We start from the raw sequence: 15616 nt of genomic DNA on the forward strand, positions 1-15616 counted from the left end.
CTGCCCGGGCAGGGCAGGTTCACGCTCCAGAGCCGGGAGCTGAGCTGGCCAGGCCCCGTGAGCGCCACCAGAGGCCCGGTGGGTTCCCGTTACACACCGACAGGGACGGGACAGTTTCACTCTTTAATCGTACAAAAGCCAGGACAGACGTAAGCTGTGCCCAGGCAGGGAGCACCAGGCTCCGGCAGGCAGCGGATGACAGCACCAGACCAAAGGGGAGGGGAGGGGAGGGGCAGGGGAGGGGAAACAGCGCCAGGCTTAGGGGGGTGGGGGGCAGCAGCCAGGGTAGAAGGTGCAAACCCAAAGGGAGCCCCCTGCCCCAGGACAGGGGGGGAGGGGGCACCATCCCCTTGAGGTGAGGGTGGCGGGGGGCACCTGGTGCCGAGCTGGCCCTACTCCCAGCTGTCGGGGGGGAAGGCAAAGGGGCTCAGCTTGTACCCGGCGCCCACGTAGAACTTGTTCTGGAATTCCACCCTGCAAACAACACAGGAGGGGGGTCAGCGCAGACATCACCCCCCAAAACTCACCCAGGGCCTCCCCCATCCCAGGGGCTGCCCCACCCCAGACCCGCCCGTCCCCCACACCCCAGAGTCCAAACCAGCTCCCCCCTCTGCGAGTACGGGGCGGGGGGGCTCACCAGTGCAGGCGCAGGGCGTGCAGGAAAGCCGACAGCCCCTCCATCACCAGCAGGATGGCCACCGTCAGCACGGCGAAGAAGGCAAAGACGGGCACCAGCAGCACCCCACCCGCGTAGACGTGCAGCAGGAAACCGTTCCGCATCACCATGGTCCACAGCACCTCCGACAGCTCTGCAGGGGGAATGGGGGGGTCAGAGCTCGGCATGCCCCCCTGCCCCCACACCTCCCACCCCGCCTCGCCACCCACCCCACCCTGCCCCCACAGGCTCCCTCCCCTGCACCCACACCTCCCTCCCCTGCACCCATCCCCGCCCTGCCCCTCACTGGCCTCCCTCCCACCCCCACGCCTCCCTCCCCGCACCCACCCCGCCCTGCCCCTCACCGGCAGGCCTCCCCCCCATCCCCACAGCCACCCATAACCTCCTCCCCTTCTCTCCAGGGGTCTGCATGAGGAGCCACAAAGCATGTGTGGACCAGGCTCAGTGCAGGTAGGAGGCTGTGAGACACCCCCCCCCACCACTCCTGACTCACGTGCGTGGGCCAGGCTGAGCGCCCACAGGCGCAGGTAGGAGGCCGTGTTGGAGATGCAGCCCAGGCAGTACTCGATGGTGTGGATGGCCTGGTGCATGAAGACTTCAGAGAATTCAAACTGCGGGAGACACCAAGGCAGTGGGACGGGGTGAATGGCAGCACCCAGCTATGGCGCCATGCCCGGCCGTGGGGCGTAGGGCCGCACCGGGCGGGGGGAGCGGGGCGCCACGCCCGGCCGCGGGGCGTAGGGCAGCACCGGGCGGGGGGAGCGGGGCACCACGCCCGGCCGCGGAAGGCAGCACCGGGCGGGGGGAGCAGGGCGCCACGCCCGGCCGCGGGGTGGAAGGCAGGACCGGGCGGGGGGAGCGGGGCGCCACGCCCAGCCACTCTCCTCCAGCTTTGGCACGCTGAGCTGACCCCAGGCCCATCCACAAGCTCTCTCTGCCCCTGGCCGTGGGCCCGGGCAGACACAGACCATCTGGAGCTCACCCAGCTGGCTGTTGGCTGGGGCCGGATCTCGCAGTGCTGGATGGGGACAGCCCACAGATCACAGGCTACATGGGAGCCCAGCCACCCAGCAGCGCCCATTCCCGCCCCCTGTGCCCACCCAGAGCGCTGGTGAGGGCACTGCTGAGCGAGAGAAGACTGGGATGGGCAGGGGGGCTAATCCCGTCCCTGCCATTCATAGCTTCGGGGTCTCCTGCCCACCGCAGGGCCCCGTCCTTCCACTCAGGGGCCACTCTGTGCCATGCTGGGGGGATGGGCAGCAGCTTGTCAAGCCCCACCCCTCTGAATGGCCCCGCCCCCACTCAGTGCAGGGACATTTCCGGCCCACAGATTGGAACGTGACCGGGGCCAGAGCCGCTGTGGGGCTCCCCCATGCTGAGTGGGACTGGCAGGACACTGTCCCGGCACCCAGTGGCACTAAACCCGTCCCTCTCCCCAGCCACCACAGTGATCTCACCTCAGGCTCAGGGCCACGCCCGCCACGCTCCACGTCGGCCTCCATCACGTTTACTGAGTTCCCCGGCTCCTGCGAGCTCAGCAGCGGCTGGCGCTCCCCGGCGTCCCCAGGTGGGCCCAGCTGTGTAGAGCCCAGAGCCACACATCAGACATGAGGGGTGGGGGACACACCCCACAGATCACAGCCCCCGTCCCTCCCCACGGCACCTGCAGCTCCCTTAGGAGAGGTCCCACAGAGCCCCACAACCCTGCTGCCAGCCCAGCCCTCCAGGGGCCTCCAGGGCCCCGCCCAGCCCCTTACCCCAAGACGAGGGTGCCCCCTGCGGCAGTGCTGGCACCACAGGTACACGGGCGTGCCCAGGAGCAGGACAGGCACAGAGGCCAGAGCCAGGACGACCAGGACGTTCTGCACCGTCACCTGCAGTGGGGAGAGGGTCATGAGAGCAGCATCCCCACCCCCGACACGGGCTGAGCCAACATGGGGGGGGGGGGACCAGGTTAGAGGGGCCATCGGTCCGATCCAGCATGGGCATGGTGCAGAGCAGGAGATTAGCAGGCTAGTGCGGGGGGGGGGGATACCAGGCCGGAGGGGCCTGTTGGTGTGAGCTGCGCTGGCAGAGGGGGATGGATGGGCCCTGTGACAGGCAGGGGATTTGGCCGCATCAGGCAGTGAACCCCATGTTGTTCCAGGGGCTCCCCTAGGGGACTAGCGCAGCCATTCTCGGCACCCAGTGTGATGCCTCTGGCAGAGAAGCTGGCACAGAGCAATCCAGGCCCTTGGCTCCGCCCGGCCCCAAGCACATCCCACTCTCCGCACCGAGCTGCACTCCCCCCTCGAATCACGTGGGTCAAAAAGAGGGACTTTTACAGAGGCTGCTGCTCTGTGCTGGGGGCCGACACCAGCATGGGCAGGGGGCCCTGGCTGTGGAGGGGCTGCCCAGCCCCAGGGCCCATCCAGGGGAGATTGGACCCGGGCCCTCCGGCAGGACGGTTTCTGTGCAAAGCTCTGTAGCTCTCGTGCTTTGTCCAGAGTCAAATGGCCAGAGTCAAATGGTTCAGCACATGCCTCAGCCCGTGTCCCTGGCTGGCCTGCTGCACCGGCCCCGACGGGGCTAATGGAGACGCGCAGGGCGCCCACAGCGACCTGAGGAGCTGGTTCCAGGGCCCAGCTGGCCAGGCTGTGCTGCCTGTGTGCCCAGGAAGGGTGGCAGACGTGGGGCTGCCCCTGGGTGTGGGCCCAAGAGACCCAGAGCTAGGCCAGTGACCCGGCTCTGCCCAGCCCCAGGGGGTGAGCAGCACATGAGAACCGGAGGTTGGGTCCCACCACACCAGCCTTGGGTCTGGCCAGAGAGTGGGGCTGGGCCTATGGGTCTGATCTGGGAAGCAGGTGGGAACTGGACTGGGTGGAGCAGTGGAAAGCAGCTGCAGATGCTGGCCTGGTGTGGGGGTTCCCCATCCCGGGCAGAGCAGTGAGTGGCCATCAGGGTTCCCTGTCCTGGGCACAGCAGGTGGTTGTCGGGGTTACCTGTGCGGGTTACCTGTCCCAGGCACAGCGGGCGGTTGTCGGGGTTACCTGTCATGGGCACAGCAGGCACGGGCACGGGTGGTGTCGGGGTTACCTGTGTGGGTTACTTGTCCCAGGCACAGCAGGTGGTGTCGGAGTTACCTGACCTGGGCACAGCAGGTGGTGTTGGTGTGACCTAACCAAGCTACAGCAGGCCGTTCTCGGGGTTACCCGTCCCAGGCACAGCGGGCGGTTGTCGGGGTGACCCGTTCCAGTAGAGGGGTTGTCGGGGTTACCTGTGCGGGTTACCAATCCCGGGCACAGCAAATGTTGTCGGGGTTACCTGTCCCGGATACAGCGGGTAGTTGTCGGGGTTCGTGGTGAACAGGAACATGTCGATGAAGTGGATGAGGATGCTGGGTGCCAGCAGGGAGTTGACAGCACTGAACGTGAGCCACTTGTAGAAGATCATGAAGACGAGGTAGCCGAAGAGCGCCAGCAGGAAGATCGCCTCGGGTAGGAAGACCAGTGCCACCCGGTACCGCTGCCTGAAGTGCCTGTGTGCCAGCAAGAGGGGAGTCGGCCCGGGCCCTGCATAGCCGGGCTGCCCGCCCCCATGGAGGGAGCAGCGACCCTTGCAAGGTGGCCTGGGGCCCTGCGCTGCTGGCCTGGCTGGAACTGAGAGCAGCAATCCTGCCAGGGGTTCAGGGTGTGCCCTGGGGGACTGGGCAGGGGAGTCAGGCAGCGCAGCAGAGTTGGGGGCACATCCCTTCCTGGCAACAGGAGCCCCAGAGCAGCCCTGGCAGGCTTCCTCCCCAGCCTGGCAGCACGGCCAGCTCACACCTCACAAAGCCCCAAGGGGCTGGAACAAGCCCCATCTGCACTGGGCACCGGCCCCGATGCCAGCCCCAGGGAGCTGCTCCTGCACAGACAGACACATGGCACTGGTGCCAGGTCAGGTCAGAGCAGTGCCACTGCCTGCCCGAAGGGCTGGGGCCATGCCCCAGGGCTGGGAAGGCTTGAGGGCGAGGGGTCTCCGTCCCACTGAGGGGCTGTCGGCAGGCTCAGGTGCCAATCCTTGGCCAATATCCTCCCCCCACCAGGGCCAGGATTTCCCGCAGATGCAGATCCCCGGGCACAAGGAAAGGGTGGGGCCAGAGTGGGGGATGCGCCAGGCTCTGTAGCCCTCTCCTCCTGCCGGGCCGAAGCGAGGGGGCACAGGTGGGCAGCGCGGGTGGACGTCGGCAGCCCCCCAGGCAGTGGCGACTCACAGGTGGTTGAAGACACCGAGCAGCACCCCGAAGCTCATGTGGATGATGCCCAGAATCACCGACATCTTCATCTTGAAGGAGTTCAGGAAGTTCAGGTGGTTGTTGGCCAGGCTCCAGACCTGCAGCCAGGTGAGAGGAGGCGTCTGAGCCAGGGTGGGCACGCAGCTCCCAGTGGGGGGAGCAGAGCGGAGGTGTGTGTGGGGGGGAGAGGCAGTTGGCCAGCACGTCCCCCCATCCCTCCCTACTCACCGGGTCGATCCCAAAGGGGTAGGGCCCCTTGAAGACTCCAGTGACGTTGGGGTTCAGGGTGAGGAAGGCGTGGCTGGCTAAGTAGTCGGAGCTGTGGGGACAGGGGGGTGTCAGTGCTGGGGGGAGGGGCTGGGCAGAGTGGGGGGCACATAGGGATCTGCAGGAGGGGCAGTACGTGGGGAGGCAGTGCTGACACAGGGGAGCATGCAGGGCAGGTGGCAGGGAGGGGGCACGTGAAGGTGGGGAGCCAGGAATGGGACAGAAGGGAGGGGGATCCCACAGGTAGGTAACAGGTATAGGGGCAGGGGAGCAGGCTGGTGTGTGAGAAGAGGGACCCCGTGGGGGGTAGCAGGTAGGGGGTGGGGTAGCAGACAGGGTCCTGGGGGGTGAGCAGCAGCCAGGTGGGGAAGCAGGCAGGGGTCCCATGGAGGGTAGTGAGCAGAGTACCAGGCAGGAGAGCAGGCGGGGGTCCTGGGGTGGGGACAACAGGGTACCAGGTGGGGGAGCAGGCAGGGGGTGTGAGAAGAGGGACCCCGTGGGGGATAGCAGATGGGGGCAGGGTACCAGGTGGAGATCCCATGGGGTGGTAGCGGGTGGGGTCCTGCAGGGAGAGCTGGGTACCAGGCAGGGGAGCAGGCCGGGATCCCGCGGGAGGGAGCGGGCTACCAGGTGGGGGTCCCGCAGGGGGAGCAAGGTACCAGGCAGGGGAGCAAGCCGGGATCCTGCGGGTGGGACCAGGGTACCAGGTGGGGGTCCCGCGGGGGGAGCAGGGTATCAGGCGGGGATCCCGCGGGGGGGCAGTGCCCACCTCCAGTTGGAGTGGTTGACCATGGTAGCCACACTCCAGGCGGAGGGGAAGATGGCGGTGGCCTTGCTGAAGCACTCATTGTAGATGAAGCCGGTGTAGACGGAGAAGGCCCCCATGAGCAGAATCAGGTAGCGCCCCTCAAAGAATGTCTGCCAGATCTGGGGACAGACAGACAGACAGACAGATGGAGGCACAGCTCCATAACAGCCCAGCCCTCCCCCATCCCCCCACCTTAGCAGTTCCCCCGCCCTCGCTCACCTCGTTGCGCGCTTCCCTCATGCGGGGGCTGCTCTCTGCCAGCACCATCCAGAGGGCAAAAAGGAACATCAGCAGCCCATGGCCCACGTCCCCGAACATGACAGCAAACAGGAAGGGGAAGGTGATGATGGTGTAGGGCGCTGTGGGGGCAGGGAGATGTCAGAGAGAGGCCCTCCCACCCCACATGGGCCCCTCACCCCCACACAGGCCCAGACCACCCTGCCACAGCCCAGACACAGGGTCTTTCCCCTCTTGGGGGCGCTGGTTCCAATCTGGCCCCAGGACCGGGGACTGGATGGCTCAGAGGGTGGGGAATGGGCCATGGGGCTTTTCCCCTGTAGAGGGCGCTGGCTCTGATCCAACCCAAGGGCAGTGGGGGGGGTGGCCCCGGGGGTCCCTTACCCGGGTTCACCTCCTGGTAACTGGCGACCCCATAGGCGTCGACGATGCTCTGGAAGCCGGCGGTGAACTTGTTGGTGCGGATGAGGGTGGGAGGGCTCTCAGAACTGGGGATCCGGTGCACGAACGACTCCACCCCCGAGCCACTCTTGTGCTGCAAGGGAAGGCGGGCCTGGGACCAGGGAGCCTCGAGGCAACACCAATCCACCCCCCCTCACTGCCACCTGGGGAGCAGGGCAGGGCAGGGCATGGAGGGAAGTGCGGCATTGTAGGAGGGGGTGGGGAGCGGCTGGGGCACACCTACGCGGAAGGGGAACACCTACCAATCCGTGGAGGGGGGAGAACATGGACTGGCACGGGGGGGGAGGAGGGGGGGGAGGCACGTACCGATCCGTGCAGGGGGACATGTATCGATCCGTGGCATGGGGGGGGGGAGACAGGTGGAGGCATGTACCAATCCGTGGGGGGGGGGGGAGAGAGACATGTACCAATAAGTGGCATGGGGGGGCGGGCAGAGACACGTACCAATCCGTGTGGGGGGGGCATGTACCAATCCATGGTGTGGGGGGATGGGGATGGGCGGAGGCACGTACCAATCGGTGGGGAGGCGGGGGGGGGGGAACGTACCAATCTGTGGTGTGGGGGGGGGCAGAGACATGTACCGATCCGTGGGGGGGGACGACATGTACCGATCCATGGCGTGAGGAGGGGTGGAGGCACGTACCAATCCGTGGGGGGGGGGCGAGAAGACATGTACCAATCCGTGGCGTGGGGGGGGGCAGGCGGAGGTATGTACCGATCCGTGGGGGGGGGGGACACATATACCAATCCGTGGCGGGGGGGGGGGGGCAGGCGGAGGCATGTACCGATCCGTGGGGGGGGGGGGGGAACATGTACCAATCCGTGGCATGGGGGGGGCAGGTGGAGGCACATACCGATCCGTGGCGCAAGGCCTCCTGCACCTGTGGCAGGTCACGCACGGGGCACCACACCTCGGCGATGAGGCACTTCTCAATGACGTTGAAGCTGCACTGGTTGAGGATGAGGTAGATGGCCTTCATCTTCTGCACCTTCACGCGCCAGGCCGGCAGCGTCAGCACCACCTTCTGCAGCACCTGGGACAGGTACTGCTCCGTCTCCCCCAGCACCTGCCGGGGGGAGGGAGGTTCACAGGGGCAGACACCAACCCCCCCAATATTCCAACACAGCTGGGGCCCCCCAGCCCAATATTTCCTCTCCACCCTGGTAGGGGCCTCAACTGCTGCCCATCTCCCTTACAGCCTGGGACCCTAACGCTGGAGGTCGTTGAGCGGGGAGTGTCCTCGCCCCCTCCCCCCCCGCAGCTCCCCCATCTCACTGCGGTGAGGTCGTTGACCGGGGAGTGTCCTCGGGGCCCCCCCATCTCACCGTGGTGAGGTCATTGATCTGGGTGAGCAGCCCATTCAGCACCTCCAGCCGGTCGGCCTCCCTGTCGGCGTAGGGGTACACGTGGCAGTGGAAGCTGGGAGAGACACGCACAGGTGAGCGGGGGGCATGTTGGCGGAGAGGGGGGCTGAGTTGTGTGTGGGAGAAACCGAACAGCCTGGGGGGCGGGGGGGGGGGAGGAAGCACAAACGACTGCCATCAATCCTGCGCCTCCTATGGGCATGAGGAGTCGGGCCAGCCAGCTGGAGGGGGCCCTGGCACTCTGCTCCCATTCCCCCCAGGGAACAGCCACACCAGGCGGCAGGGGAGGGGCTGCCCCCAAGACACCCCCCCGGACTCCTAGCTCCCCAGACAGGAACAAGAGCGGCTCCGGTGTGGCACCTGGACCCCTCACGCGGCAGCAGCAGGCGTATGGAGCACCGGAGCTTGGGGCAGGAATTGCTAGGGGGGTGGACAGGCAGACAGATAGACGGCGAGGAGACGGGACGGGCGGGGGGCAGCACTCACCAGTCTGAGATTTTGCGGATTTTCTGTCCGATCTGCTCCCCCCAGTAGGAAATGAGGAAGATAACCCAGGTGATGCTCTCACCCTGCAGGGGGAGCACATTACCCATGAGCCTCAGCACAGCACAGGGGTGCCTACAAACCACCCCCACCCATGCTCCCAGGCTCCAGAGAAACCCCCCCAGCCCCACCCCACTCAGATCCACCCATGTCCCCTCCAGGCCTGCCCCCCTCACAGACACCCAGACCTGCTCCAACCCCTCTTCCCGCCCCGCACTCACCGTGGCTGGGTCCTCCATGGGCTCCGCCATCTCCACAAAGTTGGCGATGAGGTACCCGCGGCAGGCGCGCCACAGCAGCCGCTCAAAGGAGGTCACCCGCCAAGGGTGGATCACGCCCGCCACAAAGCTGGGGGAGGGGAGAGAAGAGAGAGCCAAGGGGGGGGGGCGCTGGCATCCCAGGGCAGAACAGTCCCACAGCGCCCAAGGGCACCACGGCATCCATGGCACTACCACAGAACCCGCCGTGTCCCAGGCACAGCCCCGCTCTCCCCCTAATCCCCACATTGTCCCAGATGGGGCCTGCCCCACAGCTGCTGCCCAGCGTCCCGCGGGGGGCCTGCCTCACGGCTGCTGCCCCACCTGGAACTCATCCCACCCGCTCTGGAACCGACTCACTTGACTTTGACATCGAGTCGCGGTGCCGTGGACGGGTTGAGCAGCGGCTCCTGGTCCGAGAGGGCGCGGGGCCGGGCGGGGGAGCCCAGTGATGCCTGCCACACAGGAGAGAGACCATCAGAGGAGCTGCCCAGCCCAACGGGGCCCCCTTCTTCCCCAGGCAACCGGCGCCACGGTGCCCCCCTCCTTACCTGGCAACCTCTCCGTTCTCCCCCAGGAATCCACCATTGGCCCACACACACCAGTGCCCAGCCCTGGGGGTGACCCGCTCCACCCCTCCCTGCCCCCCAACCTCTAGGACCCCCACCCATCCCCTCTCTGCCTCCCAGATTCCCTTCCATTCTGCCCCTCTATACCTCAAAGTAGAACCCTGGAACGACCATATTCTCTACTGTCATATAATTATGATAAGTTTTGTACATAGTATGTCTTGTGAGGTATTATTTTAAAAATCTTGATCTGTTGAACATTAATCCCATTTGGTTGTCTATGCTCTCATTGTATGTGAAGTTATGAAGCATTGCTACATGTGTTCCTGAAATAGCTGTGAGGTTGGGAGATGCCCCCAGCCAACCTTTCAATTGCAACAAAGGATCAGCCAGATGTGCTGATGGCCCATTAAAGGGAATCCACTCTCCCAACAGCCATCCCAGAGACTTCTCAGAAAGAGCATGTATGCAATGGAGACTGCTTGACCAATGGGGACTGCCTGATCCCCATGTCACAGCAAAGATCTTTCCAGGGAGCTGGAAGAAGCTGTAAGAGAGACAGTGGCATCATCACTTGGCCTCTTTCTTCCAGGTGTTGACCTGAGTTGGGAGGGGAAACGTCTGGAGGACAAAGACTTTGAACTGGGGAGGGTGATCCCAGGCTGGAAAAGTCCCAGCCTGTGCATTGAGGATCTGTAACCTGATTGTGCCATCAGTCAGGGTGAGACACTGCTTGATTCAAATCCTGTTTAGTTTGTAGAACTTCGATTGCAAATTTATTTTATTTTTATTTCTTAAGTAACCAACTTTGATCTCTGTGCCGGCTACTTATATTCACTTAAAATTGATCTTTCTGGAGTTAATAAATCTGTTTTATATTTTACCTAAAACAGTGTGTTCTGCTTGGGAGATCTCAGCTCAGGGTTGCAAAGGCTAGTGTGTGTCCGCTCCACATAGAGGGAGTGACGAACTACTTAATGAACTTGCACTGCCCAAGGGGGCCTTGAACAGTGTAAGACATTACGGTCCTGGGATGTAGGGCTGAAGCTGGGGGGATCAGGGTGGGAGATCATGAGTGGCTGGGAGATTCATTCATAAATTAAATAAATAAATTAATGGAGATATCCTATCTCCTAGAACTGAAAGGGACCTTGAAAGGTCATCAAGTCCAGCCCCCTGCCTTCACTAGCAGGACCAAGTACTGATTTTTGCCCCAGATCCCTAAGTGGCCCCCTCAAGGACTGAACTCACAATCCTGGGTTTAGCAGGCCAATGCTCAAACCACTGAGCTATCCCTCCCCCCAACCCCTATTCATGTAACTCAGCTGGGCGTGTCTCTGCCTGTGGATGGCTGTGTAAGTGCAGTGTCTGTCCAAGGTTTGTAGCATGACATCGGGATCACAGTGTGAGAGGCAACCCAGGTTGGTGGAACAGGGCTCAGCGGCCTCCCCAGTCCAGGTTACGCCCCAGGGACCCCATCACACCCTCCCAGCCCCCCAACCCCGGGACCCCATACTCCAACGATCCCCTCCCTGCCGCCCAGGCCTCTCTGCTCTGCCCCTCCTCTGCTCCCTCCAGCCCCCTCCTCAACCCCAAGGCCACTGCTCTGGCCCCGCACAAGGGCTCACCAGCTGGCCGGTGAAGCGCTGCCCCTCGCGCAGGACTTGCGCGTACTCCTGCATCTCCCGCAGGCGTCCGCCCAGCGACTCCCGGTTGCGGCTCACTTCGCGCAGCTCCTGGGCCAGCTGCTCGGACTGCTCCTGGATGTGCAGGGCATCACGGGGCAGAGGAGCCGGGGGGCTTTCAGGGCAGGGCCCCAGTGCCAGCCCTGCCTTCCGCAGCTCCTGGTGCAGAAATGCTGCGCAGCAGGGACACAGCGCCCATCAACACTGCCCGTGCATAGCCTGCCCCCATCGGGTACCCATCTGGAGACCCCCCTCTCCCTAGTTTCTGCAGTCACAGCCTTTGGGACACCCAGAGCACGGGGTTGTGTCCCTGACCATTTGGGCTAATAGCCATTGATGGGCCTATCCTCCATGAACTTATCTAGTTCTTTTTTGAATCCAGTTATATTTTTGGCCTTCACAATATCCCCCGGCAGCGAGTTCCACAGGTTGACTGTGCGTTGGGTGAAGAAATACTTCCTTTTGTTTGTTTTAAGCCTTTTGCCTGTTAATTTCATTGGGTGACCCTTGGTTCTTATGAGATGTGAAGTAGTAAATAACACTTCCTTATTTACTTTCTCCACACAATTCATGATGTTATAGACCTCTGTCATATCCCCCCTTACTTGTCTATTTTCCAAGACGAAAAGTCCCAATTTTATTAATCTCTCCACATACGGAAGCTGTTCCATACCCCTAATCATTTTTGTTGCCCTTTTCTGTACTTTTTCCAATTCCAATATATCTTTTTTGAGATGGGGCGACCACATCTGCACGCAGTATTCAAGATGTGGGCATACCATGGATTTATATAGAGGCAATATAATCTTTTGTGTCTTATTATCTATCCCTTTCCTAATGATTCCCAACATTCTGTCCGCTTTTCTTACTGCCGCTGCACATGGAGTGGATGTTTTCAGAGAACTATCCACCATGATAACAAGATCTCTTTCTTGTGTGGCAACAGCTAATTTACATCCCATCATTGTATATGTATAGTTGGGATTATGTTTTCCACTGTGTATTACTTTGCATTTATCAACAGTGAATTTCAGCTGCCATTTTGTTGCCCAGTCACCCAGTTTTGTGAGATCCCTTTGTAACTCTTCACAGTCTGCTTTGGACTTAACTAACTTAACCCCACACCACTGGGCCTCTGCCACCCCAGACCCCCTCCATCCCACCACTCCAGGCTCCCATCCCCACGTGCAGCCCCTGGCACCCCAGAGAGACCTCCTCCCTGCAGGGTTCCCACCTGCCCAGAGAGGAGACACCCTTCCCTCCCCACACAGACTCTCCACCACCCCAGAGCCTCCCCTCCCTTCCCTTCACCCCACGGTGTCCCCAATGTCCTAGACATTCCCCCAAGTCTCCCTGTCCCCCAGAAGGAGCCCCTTCCCCCAGGGTGGCTTGGCACTCACTGAAGGTTTTCTCCATGTCCTCACAACGCCGCACCTCACCCACGAAGCGCCGCTGGAAGGCGTTGACATTGGGGTTGAGCTGGGGGAGCAGAGACAGCACATCAGAGCCCAGCTGCAGCCCACCCTGCACGGGGCCCCGACTCCGGGCAGCTAGGGTGGGACCAGCCACCCCAACAGCCCCAGCCCTTCGGTCAGGGACCTCAACTCCTGCCCCTATTGGGATCAGCCACCCAGTCAGGGACCCCGACTCCTCCTGCCCACCCCTCTAGGGACGAGCCACCCCAACAGCCCCAACCCCTCAGTCAGGGACCCCGATTCCTGCCCCTATTGGGACCAGCCACCCGGAGACCTCCCCAGTCAGGGACCCCGACTTCCCCTACCCCCCCCAACAGCGCCCCAGTGATGAACCCTAACTCCCACTGCCCCCCATTGGCAACAGACACCCTGGCTTCCCCATGCCCCCTTCCTCCCCTGCTCCGGGACCCCGACTCTTCCCCTATAGCAGATGAGACGTCCCAAGCACCCCCGCACGGCCACTTCCCCCCACCCCAGCCAGTGACCCCGCCCCTCTGCTCCCCACAGGGGGGCACCACGTCCTGCCCTGCACATACGTCTCTGAACTCCACGAGCCCCCTCTCGCCCAGCTCGCTGACGCAGGCGTAGGCCGAGGCCGACTGCAGGAAGAGCTGGGCCAGGCAGACCTCCTCGCTGCGGAACATGGAGCCCATGGCGCTGCCGGGGGAAGGGGAGAGTCAGTCACCTGGCGGCGAGGGCAAGGGGCACAGAGACCCAGCCCCCCCGCTCCCCTCGGATCGAGACCCCTGCACCCATGGGGAGGGGGACTGGTGCGAGGGGCACCAGAAGCCACACTGTAGCAGGCAGCCCAGGCGTGGGGACGGACTCCTCGCCTGGCAGGGAGGAGAGGAAGCGGTCTGTGCCGGGGGCAGGAGCTGGAGCCGGCAGAGACAGGCGGCACGGCCACGGCACTCCCAGCAGCTCTGGAGAAGGAGTGGGCATGGCCGGGAGCCCCCGCTCCAGCTGGGAGGAGGCAACTGTGGCTCAGACTCCAGCTCCCCGACAACCCGGCCCGGCACCCAGACAGTCACACCGAGCTCCAGCCATCTATCCAGCTGGCACCTCGGCAGCCATACCGGCCCACCGCTCACCTCAGAGATGGCCTTGCAGCTGCGGGGGGCACGCGGCGTAAGGGACCCAGCCAGGGAACAAGGATCTGCAGCTCTGCCCACGAGACACCCAGCAGCAGCTCGGCTGAGTCACCCTGGACTTTTTTAACCTCGGAGGTTGCAAAATAGTTTCCAGTAGCACCATCCCCCTCCACCCCAGACCAGCTCAGCTTCAGCCGCGCCTGAGTCAGGGCTGGCCGTGCCGCTCACCTTTGGGGCTGACATAGCCAGACGCCTATGGCCCAACAAGGGGTGGGGAAGGGCACATGATGCCCTTGCCGCCAGGCAAGCGATTTCGGGAGAAGAGGACCAAATGGGAGCACTAAGAGATCCGGAGCACCCTCCACGCCCCTTTGCAACTGGAGGGCAGCCGGGGCCCTGCAGCAGCTCTTAGGGCAGGGGGAGGAGGGGATCCAGACCTCAGGCTGGACCCAGCTCACTGCAATAGGGGCCATGCCAACACTCCAGCTGAAAGCAGGGAAACACAAGCGGCCTCGGGGAGGGAGTCCCAGTCCCTGCACAGGGTCCTGGCCGCACCGGGGTCAAGCAGCCACCCTGGCGCTGAACCACCCCCAGCCCACCTTGAGGCATCACCCGCTACTGACTGCTGCAAACAGGACTCCAGTGGGATCCCCAGCCCAGGGGGCATGGCTGCACTGGGGCAGAAAGGCCCGTGTTTCTGAAGCTGCCACCAGTCTTGGGGGCCCAGCCGGAGGCGTTCAGGCTGGCTCTCCCTGCCGGGTCCCCCATGCGGGACTCGGCCCCTGGGCTAGCCCGCGCCACTCCCACGCAGGGAGGCCCTCTCCTCTCTCCTTCTGCCTCTATGGGGCACCAGCGCTGCAGCTAGCCCAGCCACAGCCGGCTCCCCCAGCCTCACAGACAGGTAGGCAGCGCCACCGACTGTTCCCTCCAAGCTGGCTCCTTCCATCACCTCCCAATGACACTGGCCCAAGGCTGACAAGAGGACCATTACCCCATGGAGCAGCCCACGCTCCCAGCATGCACTGCTAGCCCAGGGGTAACACTATGCATCCGAAGAAGTGGGTTGTAGCCCACGAAAGCTTATGCTCTAATAAATTTGTTAGTCTCTAAGGTGCCACAAGTACTCCTGTTATTTTTACTGTACATGGGAGATGTTAGCGTGTCCAAGCCAACGTCCATCCCTTCTGGAACCAGGCACAGCTGGATTCGGGGACCCACAGAACCTGGCACTAGCCCCAAGGATACAATTAGAGCGGCCCATAAATGGAGCTCTCTGGGGGCCTGTCTACACTGCCGCTGGAGATGTAATTCATGAGCAGCTGTACACACCAGTGCAGGAACCTCTACCCGAGCGAGGAATCTCCCCTCCATCTGCAGGGTATGTGACAAAGTGGGAATTCTCTGTAATATTTTGAATGAAGCCCATGCGTGCCTCAGTTTCCCCCATATTTCATATTGTTACCCAGGGGGCGGGGGAAGGACTGTTTGCTCTCAGGACAGGCTAAGAGACCTGGTCTATGCTACAAAGTTAGGTTGAAGTAGGCCGCCTTGCATCGACCTAGCTGTGCATGTGTCCAGCCTTCGTTCCAGCGTGGCTGGGCTCTGGCTGACCAGAACGGTTGATGCTTTAACCTTCAGTTTTTTCTGCTGACCTAAGGCCACCCCATGCTGCGTAACAGGTGACTAATAAACCTGCCTGGTTTGCCAACCCTGCGTGTGTCACTGCAAACACTGGCTGAGGTGCATTAGTCCCTGAAGAGTGGCCTAGTCTCTCCCAGGAGTCCAGTTCAGCTGGACTCGCCAGGCAAAGCTCATGCTGTGAAACACGAGTGCTGGAGCCCCAGAGGTTCGCCAGAAGGAGGCAGTGAGGCCTACCCCAGGCAGTAAGACTGAGACCCCTTGGAGGTTGGACAAACTGAAGGGTTCCTC

The 15616-nt window shown here is 62.8% G+C and overlaps 1 protein-coding gene across 1 annotated transcript; it reads right to left on the reverse strand.

Annotated features, from left to right (window-relative positions):
* Positions 1 to 392: 392 nt before the first annotated feature.
* On the reverse strand, positions 393 to 13253 carry TCIRG1 (T cell immune regulator 1, ATPase H+ transporting V0 subunit a3). The gene is made up of 19 exons (XM_065404334.1): positions 13133 to 13253; positions 12522 to 12600; positions 11065 to 11294; positions 9228 to 9322; positions 8832 to 8958; positions 8554 to 8636; positions 8029 to 8122; positions 7557 to 7769; positions 6625 to 6775; positions 6223 to 6362; positions 5965 to 6122; positions 5157 to 5247; positions 4908 to 5026; positions 3980 to 4193; positions 2434 to 2550; positions 2134 to 2253; positions 1170 to 1287; positions 638 to 809; positions 393 to 474 (listed from the first exon to the last, which is right to left on the reverse strand). Exons 1-19 carry the CDS (start codon positions 13247 to 13249, stop codon positions 393 to 395), a joined length of 2520 nt encoding a protein of 839 aa, XP_065260406.1. The 5' UTR covers positions 13250 to 13253.
* Positions 13254 to 15616: the final 2363 nt, after the last annotated feature.

The sequence above is a fragment of the Emys orbicularis genome, chromosome 4 (assembly GCF_028017835.1).
Source record: "Emys orbicularis isolate rEmyOrb1 chromosome 4, rEmyOrb1.hap1, whole genome shotgun sequence".
NCBI lineage: Eukaryota > Metazoa > Chordata > Testudines > Emydidae > Emys > Emys orbicularis.